Raw genomic sequence first — 11,649 nt, forward strand, 5'->3', positions numbered from 1 at the left:
TACGCACAGCATGCTCTTTGCTTTTCTTTATAGTTTGTTTCTTTGAAACTTATATTCAGCCCAGTTTGATAAATGAATGGACAAATCAATGAGCCATCGACCAGCCCATTTACGATATGAAAGTTCTGTCATCAAAACTAGTTTCAGCTAGCTGCTGTGAACTTCACTTCTTGAAACATCTGTACTTCTTAACAAGTGTTACCAAATTCCCACCACCCACCTGAGAGCTCACCAGCACCCACTCAGGCTTCTGGGTCCACAGTCTGTGTTTACAGAGAAAGAAGGGACATCACCAGAGTGCTACGTTTCCCCAGCCACCTTCTTGCCCCTGTGCCCTCACCTAAACACTATGCTCCTAACTTGGGTCTACAAGCACCTCATGAGTCCCCTCAACTGCAGAAACAAAAAACATGGGATCACTATGCAATCTGGCATGTCCCAAACGGCAGAAGATTTAGATTTGTTTGAGAAGGACCATCTGAAACTGCTATAAGCAGCAAACAAAACCACAGTTAGCATCCCCTCTACAGTGCCTCAAACTTTGAGACCCTCTAAGTAATGTAATCAATGAAGATTTTGACGTCCCCTCTGTCCTTCCTTCAAATGTTTTGAGATCAGGACACCAACTAATTTTTTTTATAACTTGCACATGGTTTCTTCCAATTGGTAGACTAGACTGACAGTGATAAGACTTCTCTGAAATTTTGTTAAAAGTATTTAAGGAAATATGTTTTAAAAAATGGAAGCCAGCTACTGTTCACACTTCTAAAACTGTTCTGATAAACCCTCCCAGGCGCCAGATTCAGCAGCCCACCAGGGGAGAAAATAATATTCCGGGGACATTTTTATAGACTTCTCTCTCCATGCAACACTATTCCCCTCTTGAAGCAGCAAAATATCTGCAAAAATAAGGAAACAGAGGGAATTCTATTTGACCCAAATTGGTACAAGTTAAAATTTTTAAAGTGGTATAAAGAAATAGTAGGAATTTACTTCCAAAGATGGACAAAAGAGAACTTAGGAGAGAGGCAATGACCTGGAATAGCAGCATCTTTACCACCATCAAAGATTTTGACATGTAATAATCAGTCTAGTGATGGAAGTCAGAGATTTAGTATTATAGGTAAGAAAATCTTTTGACTCCAACATGTAATTTCTTTTGGAGGTACCAGGATTAAACCCAGGACCCCATACGTAGACAGCAGGCACTCAACCACTGAGCTACATCTGCTCTCCATATTTCTTTCTATATAAAAAGAAATAAGAAATGTATCCAATGTTTGAAGGACATCAAGAGTTTCCAAGAAAAATGATGTATAATTAAATGTTCATTATGATTATGTTTCTCAAACCATTTTCACATGAATTATCGCATCACATTCACAAGAACCCTACGGGCTTTGATCCTGATGAGAAAATGACAAAATAGGTATAGGTGGAAAGGTCACAAGAGAAAGCTAATGCCAAGCATAATTTAGATTCCGGGGTTCTGAATCCTAATCCATGGCTGACTCCAGAGTGTCCTAGTGCTCATATAGAAAACTAAAACAAACAAACCTTAGTTCATGAATCATTTTTGACAATGAAAACACAAGAGTACGTACAGTCAACAACTCTTAACCATATGCCAATTATGGTCCTACATTCTGAGGATCAATGACTATCATGGATTGAATCATGCCCCCCACAAAGCCATGCTCACATCCTAAACCAATGTCCTGTGAATAAACTCATTTGTAAATAGGATCTTCAAAGCCATTTTTAGTTTTTAGTAAAGAGGACACCAAACTGATTCAGGGTGGACCTTGCCTCAAAAGGACTGGAGTCCATAGCAGCAGAGGAAATGTAGACACAGGAGGAGGAAGAGACAGGAGGAGACTGACCAGGTCACGGAGTTCAGAGACTGGGTCATGGAAGACGCCACCGCCAGAACGCTGCAGCCATAAGGGGAAAGCATGAGCCTACCGGCACCTTGATGTGGGACTTCCAGCTTCCAGAACTGGGAGATGATAACTACCTGTAATGTTTAAGTCGGCCAGCCTATGCCATGTGTTATTGCAACCCTGGCAAACTAAGACAACCATAAGAAAGACAGATTATGGGAAGGGGTGGATGCAGAGAAGCATGACGCCAAGAGACGAGAAAGGGGAGCTGCATGTAGCTTGGGGGAGATGCACATAAAAAGCCTCTATCTGCCTGAACTTTCAAAGAAGCAAGGCACTGCCCGAAGTCCCACGTGAAGAGCACACAGAGTTTCCGCCTATGTTCCTAACACCTCGTCCTTTCACACAGAGGTCCCTGAGCTGGTTCAGGTGCCTCAATTACATCCACACAGGATAAGAAGCAGTCAGAACTAAAGGAAAGGTTATGTCATGTTTATCATTTAACAAAAGAAATAGCTGATGTTTTAGCAGGCTCACTAATATACGGGGTACTCCGCTACGTATTTGCAGTACATAATCTCTGAAGAAGCTCACAGAACATCCTGATGACACAGGAATTATTGTTTCCCTTCTTTTGACAATGACATCCAGTTGCTAAAAAATAGGAAAGCTGGGATAAGAAGTAGGTCAAATTGAGACATAACTCAAGATAGTCTCTCACACCATTTGCCACATTGCATTATTTGCTACTGAGGTACACAAAATCAGTGAGCAATATATTTTTCCCTTCAAGGAAGAAATCCCCTAGGAAAAATGGATAGATTTAACTACAGACTTTAGAAGTACACTTTCAAAATAAAAGTAATAAGATGAGTACTGTTAAAACATGGCAAAGGCTGACGTAATTACAACATACAAACAATATAAATCAATAAGAAAGCAAATAGACCCATTGAAAATGTGCAGACAATATGGAAGTGCAATTCACAAAAGAATGAGGAGTGGGTAATAAAGTTTTGAAATATTTAACCTCAGCAATATTCAAAAAGAAGCAAATTAAACCACAGGAAAATGCAATTTTTAGCCTTTCAATTATAAGCTTTTTTAAAATTAGAACTCCCAGTGTTGTCAAAATCATGGAAAAATTAGCACACTCATATCTTGCTGAGTAAAATACAAATTATAGAATCCTTCCAGAAAGGCAATTAGACAACATGTATGAACAGTCTTGGAAACATCCCAGTTCTCAGAAGTAATCCTGAGCAATGAGCAAATAACCTGATGAAATCTATTTAGCTATCAGTATCTTAATCACAGTATCAAATATACTGCCAACAGAATGAAAATGCCGCCAATCTCCCGAAATGGAGTGTTGTTTAAATAAATGACAATTACAGAAAGGCACGGGAGACAGACACTAAAATGAACACTAATTATGTAAGAAAAGCTGACTTCCAAGGTAAAAGAAAAAAAAAAGGTAACAATATGAGGAATCTTCTAAACTTAAAAAAAAATTGTATGGATTAGTATTTCTGTTAAAAAATAGTCCTATCTGGGGCTTGAGATCATGTGTTGATTTTTATTTATTTTTCTCATTTCTGTATTTTCTAACTTTTATTGAGTTTGCCAGTAATTTTGTAAACAGGAAAAAAACATTATTCAAAAAAGAGAAAAGCATTTCACTAATGAGAGTTCTCAAGAAGATACCAACTTGCTAAACTAACTCAAAACATTTCAAATTTAAACAGAGAAAGCCCAAGTATGGCAGTGATTAGAATATGTGTAACATATATCCGATGAAGAATGAACCTTGTTAACTTCAAGTCATACATTTAAATAATTGAGATTTAGCCCAAAGAAAATATATAATGTGTTTTCAAGAATTTAAACACATGAGGCTGTTTATTTTGTGTAGAAATGCAATGTATAAAAAGAATAAAACACTTGAAACAGTGCCATAGTGTTTTGCGTATGTGGTGTGGTGTGTGTGTGTGTGTGTGTGTGTGTGTGTGTGTGTTCTGGGTATTACACTCAAAATAGTTATTTTTTGCCTTGCTTTTCTTCTTAACCTTAGTTCCATTTCCCATAAAATTAACTGGTTTCTTTGAAGAAGCAATTCATAGCTTCAAAATAGTCCTTGGATAGAGGTGCCATCATGTTTCTAGGCACCTACCAGGGATTTAATATTATTACTCTTTCCAGCCTAACTCGAGCCACACAATAAAAAACTCTGACCCACATGCAACAAATCCCAGGCTTCTGCACCACCTGCCAAGTCCTGGGTGAAGATACTGTGATTTCACTGTCTACAAGATTTCATTTCATCCATCTTTCTTTCTGGAGAACTCTTTCTCCTTCTGCTTGTCTCTCTCTGACTTCAAGAACCATGCTCGGCACCAGCAAGGACTGTTCGAGATGGAAGACTGAGTTTTGGCTCATTTATGTTCTAGCAACTTTGCCTCCACAGATGTTGTTCTTCCTGGGAATTACATTATTTTGTGCTACTGAAGGTAATGACTACTATTGTACTTGGTTTGAAAGTCCAAATAAAACATGTGATAAAGAAAATGAATATTTATTTCAAGAAGTGAGCATTTTGAGGTTGAGTGGTCATGCTCAGAGTCAAATAAAGCATATTATCATTGAGAAATTCAATTTTCTCATCTTCCTTGCCCATAGCCATCATTGCTCCTATTGAAAGTAAAGCATTAAAGGACAGCCTAACTCTAATTATCTACACCAAGGTAGAAAGTTCTATTGATAATGGCTAACATGGCTTATCATTTATATATGGTTTAGGAAGTCAGATTTTGACACTGTCCCTGATGCCCAGTTCTCAGCACTTACAAGGCCATCCAGTTATCAGCAGTCAAACACGGCCGTGGGGAGTAGGGAAGAAACACTGAAAGTGAGTTATTTTAAAGCTGGCTATAATAAATGGGTAGGATTTCATGGACCAAACTGTCCATAAATCAGCCAGGGCATTAGACCCTCCCCTGATGAACCCTGATAGAGCGCCAAAATACCATAAAATATTTAGAGACTTTAACAAATAAGCTAAATACTATGAAAGCTACTTTATCTAGAATTCAGTCAATCAAGAATTCTTTCTAAACCATGTCAGTGGGGGAAGTCTTCTTCCTCACTTGTTGTATTTCCTTCCAGGTGAAGCAAACTTAATGAAGGCACCACTTCCGGTTTCTCTGCAGCCCTTCACCTCTCTGCCTCAGAAGAATCAGCAGGTGAGCCTGGCCATCCTCCTCTGGACAACTCCCGCCTGCACAGAGCAAGGGCTGGGTTCCCCTGGCCTGGTCATATTTGACTGTCTCAACAAGCTATGCCCAAACAAACCTGATATTCTGATATATTCACCCAAGGTAGCTACTCCTTTATCTTTCTCTGTCCATGCCCGCCCCCCTGCCCCCCCACCCCCACCGCCACCCCACCACCAGCAGTCTCCTTACTTGCTCAGTACCTGGGGGAAGAGCGGATCATATTTCTAGGGTTCCTTAAAAGCACCAACAATTCACTTTTCTGCAAATTGTATTATTGTTAAGGTAAATATATACCCTTCGTGAGTTATGTTGCTACATATGTAAATGAGAAGATCTATTACAATAAGCACTGTAAGATTATCAAGAATCCCCTAAGCCAAAAGCCCTGGTAAATTGTATTGAAAAACATGTATAAAATGCATTTTTCCTTAATACACATCTGTTGAATCTATTTTCTAATGGCAGTTGTGGTTTTCTCATCTATTAAGCAAAATGTTAATGAGAAAACTCCAGGCCTTACCTATGCAGCATAAATGAATGTCCTGCAATTCTGCTGATAGAATTAACCGTCCCCCAACATCCAATGCCATAAAATAACCATCCTATTTGGTAATGTGGTAAGTATCTTTCAAAGGTATAGTAGATTTGACATGTTTTTATTTACTGAATGAAAACATTATTGACTAAGCCTCCTACTTTGATCAAAAAAACAGAAAGGTCTTTTATTATAACATGTATTTTACTCTGGTAACTTATAATTGGCAGTTCTCACAACAACACAAAAACATGAATTTAAATAACCACACTTATTGTCAAAATGTTTTTCTGACTGAAGAGAAATCAGTCTCCTGTTATACAGGTCCCATTCCTTAACAAATTCTAAGATATATCAAAGTGTTATGGACTTTATGGTAACAATTATGTTGCTGAATACCACATTTCATTCAGCAGGAGATTGACATAAATCAACCCAGAGGCATTTGCACTTTTTGTGCCTTCTCTGAAGATATTAAGTGTGAAATGACAAGAGAAAATGACCATTTACTCTCAAAAAGGTCCCGATGGACACCCTCCCCCCCCCCACTAATGATTTTAATTGAGAAAGGGTGGATGGGTCTTCTCTTTAGGTGAATAATTTCACTGTTTAAGGTTTCTTTTTCCCTTGTTACAATGATATTATGATAGGATTCATGCTCTTTGGTTCTAAACTAAGCAGTTTAATATTTGACCTCCCAGACAGGGATGTTCATTTACCTGTCTGTATTCTTTATACGATCTTAATCTATGTAGAAAATTTCATCAGAATCAAGTGACTAATATAGCTAATAAAGAATATCAAACTTTTTCAATGTCCAACTATTTTGAATCCTTTTTAAAATAATGGTAGATATAACTTACTTCTCTTTTTGCTTCACTATTTAATATTTTGATAAGTAAAGCATTGATACATTTCAGAGTAGAAAATTTGGCCTATTTTATATGCAAATCTATACAATAAGGTAATATGACACCAGGGTTAAAGAGAGAGTAGCAAGGGAAGCAGCCTACATGTAGATATGTATCTCTTGCATCTGTATAATAAACTTTCACAGTTTACAAGACACTTATGCATGTATTTATTTTCTTTTCTTTGAAACGGTCTTTTGAGACATTCTGTCTTATCATACCCCTTTTGCAGATGAAGAAACCAAGTTAAAAGGATCACACAGGCAAGAAGTGACAGCTGGAATCTACCCAAGGCCAATGTTCTTTCCACATCTTTGCATCAGTCCAAAGCAGAATCCAAAAGAGCCTTCCACTTTAAGGTCACTCATGGTAGGGCAGTGCCCAACTTTTTCTGTAGAAATGTATTTCTGAAAGTAAATGGGCAATTAATGCAATACTGAGTTATCACATATGTAATTCATTTTACAGATCACTTTTCAGGAATCCATGTCTTTTTCACCAAGGGATACAGGTGACTATTTGGCTAAGATGAAAAACTTCTAAAAAGCATTGTTTCACTTATTTGGTCATTATTTCCAATTTGTCAAAGCTCACTGATACAGAATATAGCTTCAAAACCCTAATATAGCTTAGACATTTCCTACACATCAATTAACCATGATACGAAGCTTGAAATTACATTTAAGTGCGTTCTGATCGAAACATAAACAACTGTAGGCGTCGTAACTACACATTTCTGAGTGTTACCATTTATAATGGAGTAAAAGCACAGGATGATAAAATATTTTCATGACTTTCCCATGTTAAAGGTACTGTTTATGAATGTAATTGGAGTCATTAAACCCAAGCAGGCAGTTTATTAATCAGTAGGCTGAATTGGCAGACAATATGATAGAAACTATTTATCTATGACAAGTTTAATATTTTATATTAATAAAATAAGCTGTTACGTTGGCATCTAATCAGATAAACTTGAAGCTAGCAACAAGTGTTGTGAACTGTTCCCACTCAAATTAACTTTCACACATAACGACATAATAACAGTTATCACAAAGCGATTAAAGTGCTGTGGCCCTGAGAATACCTTTGGAATATGGAATCTAAAACCCATCATGGAAGCCAAAGAAAGAATTTAGCTTGAAAGTATATTTCTGACTTGTAAATCAGCCAGCAAAGACCCACCATACCACACCTCAAACGGCAGTACCCTGTTTAAAAATACCTGGCAGTCTATTCTTGGTATTTATTCATTGTCTCAATTACGGCATTCAATAATCCTTTGGCATCATTTGAAATAAAGACTACACCAGTGAGACCGACAACAGCATCACAAATTCTCCACCAAAGTGAAAATAATGATCATGCAGGGAGACAACCAGAGGTGGAAGTTCCCATGTTCTCTCAGTAATCTTGAGGGGAAAAATACTTTTGCAAGTTCAAAATGTAACTGGTTCTGTTTTATTCACTTCAACTGCTTTGTTACAACTAGCTAAAGCCATCCAGGCAAAGTATCCTGACCTTACAGACTACTAAATAACAATAGTATTCTTTTAAACAAAACTTTAATCTATTTGTACATAAGGACCACCTGATGAAATCTCTGCAAAAATTCTTCAACAATTCCATATAAATGCAAGCCAGACGAAAGAGGACATTGATAATGCACACCAGAAAAATAAACAGCAAGTTCTATAAATTTCTCAGAGAAGGCATGGCACCTTCAATTATATGCACAAAGTAACGCTATATTTGAAAATACTCTAACTTCATTCCTAATTTTCGAGGTCTATATGAAAGTGATATTATCCTTGGAAATTACTTGCAAATTATAAACTACATTTTCCAACTAATATCCTTTAAATATCATTTTTTCTCTACGATGAGCCTTTCATGGAGAGGGAAAAAACGGCTTGTATTCTATTGTGAAAAATGTAATGCTGATGTAAACATGCAAAACTGCATGACTTTTATTACAAACAGTGAAAACATTAGTGATATCTATAATGATTAGGTTCTACAAGTACACAAACATACATCAAATTAAATAAGTCCTTTCTGCAAGACTATGACCACTTTTTAGAGCAACCACCCCCATGTACTTACTAAAATCGCCATTCAATCAGGTACTATCATTTGCAACCCACAATATAACATGAAACATAGACAAAATGTGTAGGTTTGTTTTCCCCCTCATGGCCATCAGCTGCTCTCGGGATGCACACATGGGCACACAGCAATATCATCCAGTCCCTTAAGAATCATGTGAAACGTAATCACTAGACTTGAAAGGGAAAAATTAAAAAAGGAAAGCGAGAAATGCACATCTACTTCTTCTATGGACTCCTTTTGAAAGATATTTTACATTAAAGCAATGCCACAGCCTCAACAGCATGTTGCAGGTGCTCCTGGAAAGTTCTCAGATAAGGTGAACCTAAAGCAATATTTAAAAAACTAATCACCCTGGCCAGTTAACTCCTCAGCCGATGCAAGCCTTACAGCCCTCGCCTGTCTTTTCTGCAATGCTGACTTGTTCTCAATATAATTACATGCCTCCCAAATTTCAGCATATAACTCTGACTGTAATCATCTTCTTTCAAGTTCAGAATCCGGAGAATCCACAGACCAGTGTGATGTCACTTATTTTTGTGAACAACATTAACAATGGATTTTGTGTGTGGAAAGACCCGTTAACAAAAAAGACATCTTCCAGCAGATGAAAGCATAAAACGTTAAAAGGAGAGCCATCCACCCACACGGGGAGGATACCCGCCTCGATCTGTACTAGTTCCCATAGAACAAATCCCCCGAATGACGCCCCGGTTCATCTCTGAAATTTGATCGAACCGTGGCAAACAGTTCTCCGTGGGCTCTTCGGAAGTGCCACGGCTCGGAACCCTTTTCAACACGTCGGTGAATTACTAAGAGCAGAGATGAACTGACAACGCTGGGTTGTTGACGGGAAGACGCACAATGGGATAACTCCTGGGTAGTTTCCAGCAGCTCCCTATTTCCAGGGAAGTCACTACAGAAAATGGTCAGCGTCTAGAATATTGGTCCTACAGTCGGTAAAAGTGAAAAATCTATGCATGTCAGGCCTGTCACTACCACATCCTTTATCCAAACCACGATACCTGCTTGATAGCCTTAGCCACGCATTTTAGTAACACCTTTCGGGGCCCAACAAGCAAGACACATCACCTGATTGTACGCGAAGGAGGAAAACAAAACCAAACACCTGGAAAGCAGAACCTGCCCCTTTTCCCTCCTTGCCCACCGCCTCCACTACCCCCACATTTACAAGGAAATCCAACTTTAGGCATTTTGGAAGTAACTCTTCTTCCCGGTAAACCACACACACCCCGCCCCCGCCCCCAAACCCCGGCGTCTGTCCGTCCGCCACACAGACCTGGAGGCTGCACGGCCTCTGGAGCGACTCAACTCCGCACCCAGCAGAGCTCCCCGCGCACACCCTCCACGCCCGAACGAGAGGCAGGTCGGGGAACGCCAAGCAGCTCTGCTTTCAGCCATTAATTACCGCTCGCCCGCACAGCCCCGCGCGCGCCGCCCGCACACACGCACAGCTCTCCAGACCTGGGCTTCAGGCGGCGCTTTCCCGAGCCTCGCTGTCTATTGTCAGGACCCAGCGGCCCCCGACACCCGGGAAGCGAGCTGCCAACGCTCCCCGCGACACCGCTCGAGCTAGACCCCAGGGGCGCCCGCGCCGGCGCGCGGCGGGAGTCGGGGACACGGCCACGGGCGCCTGTGACGAAGTCTTTCCATTTTGTTCTAGCCCCACATCGTAATGACATTGAGCATCAGGGCGAAAGACGGCAGGGAAGTCCTCCCCACCCCCACCCCGTCTTCGCCCGTATTTGAGGGACGTCATGAATGCCACGGGCAGGCTGTGGAGGGTGGCGGGCAGCGGCACCGCCGGCGCTGCCCGACCTCCGCCTGCCGCGGGAGGCGAGGCGGGCCGGCAGGGCGAGCACGCACGGGAGCCACCTGGCAGCCGCGCCCGGGGAGGACACTGACCCCGGACCCCGGACCCCGGGCCACGCGCTCGCCGCCCTCCGCGAGGGGACCCGGCGCGCCCGGCAGGCGGGACCGCGCAGCAGCCGCGGCCGCCGCCAGCCCGCGGGGCCACCCGCCACCCGCGGCGGCGAGGACGGCGGCCGGAGGACCGGAGGCGCCCGGCCCCGCCGAGGCAACTCACCGAACGGCGCGGCGCCCGGGGGCTTCCTGGAGAACATGCACCCGCCAAGCGGCGACGGCTCCTCAGTCCCGGCAAAGGCGTGCGCGCCGCCGCCCGGCTTCAGGGCAAGGTCCTGACCTTGCCCGACTGCAGCATCCCCGGCTTTTGTTGTCTGAGCGGGGCCGCGGGACCCGGGGCCGGCAGCAGGCGCGAGCGCCGCGGAGCTGAGGCGGCTCCCGAGGCGAGTGCGCGGGCGCCCGGCCCCTCGCGGCGCGCCGCGCGCAGCGCCCCCTGCCCGGCCCCGCGGGCTCGCGGGGCTCCCCGGGCGCCGCGGGCTGCGGGCGCCGCCGGCCGGGCTCGGGAGCAGCCGCCGCGCCCCGCGCTCCGCTCGGCCCGCCGCCGCCGCCGCCGCCGCCGCGGGCGCGAGCCTGGGCACACCGCGGGCGCCCCGCGCCGAGCGCTCGCCGCGGCGCCCCGCGGCCCCCGCCGCCTGCGCCGCCGCCGAGGGCGAGGCGCGACCCGCGGCGCGCGGCAGCCTCAGCCTCCCTCTAAGCCTGGGCGGGCGGCTCGGGCGCCCGGCAAGTGAGGCAGCGTCCGCCCCGCCGCAGCCACCTGCCCTGGGTGCCGAGCATGCCCAGTGCGGCGGCGAGAGCGCGGCGCTTCGGCGTGCGCATTCCACTTCTGGTTTTCGCGGCAGCAGCGGCGGCAGCGGCAGGCGTGAGGGGAGGAGGCCCCGGGCTGGGAGAGGGCCGGGCCGGCTGGGGGACGCGCGCCCGGGACCCGAGCTGGGCGGATGCTGGGGAGGCAGGCGAAAGCTGGGAGGGATCCGGGGAAGGGACGGAGCCCTTCACAG

The 11,649-nt window shown here is 43.8% G+C and overlaps 1 protein-coding gene across 4 annotated transcripts in view; it reads right to left on the reverse strand.

Moving 5' to 3' along the window:
* The window catches only part of CTNND2 (catenin delta 2), a 1,007,180-nt gene extending 996,095 nt beyond the window's left edge, over window positions 1-11,085 (reverse strand). For 2 of the 4 annotated variants that reach the window (XM_058306950.2, XM_058306943.2), the window contains exon 1: window positions 10,818-11,085. In XM_058306950.2, the coding sequence (XP_058162933.1) occupies window positions 10,818-10,854 (37 nt within the window). In that variant the 5' untranslated portion in view covers window positions 10,855-11,085. Of the gene's footprint in view, window positions 1-10,195; window positions 10,415-10,817 lie in introns of those variants that run through there. The other 2 variants (XM_058306942.2, XM_071207533.1) reach the window with 2 other exon arrangements.
* Window positions 11,086-11,649: the final 564 nt, after the last annotated feature.

Source organism: Dasypus novemcinctus, chromosome 2 (assembly GCF_030445035.2).
Source record: "Dasypus novemcinctus isolate mDasNov1 chromosome 2, mDasNov1.1.hap2, whole genome shotgun sequence".
In the NCBI taxonomy this organism is placed as follows: Eukaryota; Metazoa; Chordata; class Mammalia; order Cingulata; family Dasypodidae; genus Dasypus; species Dasypus novemcinctus.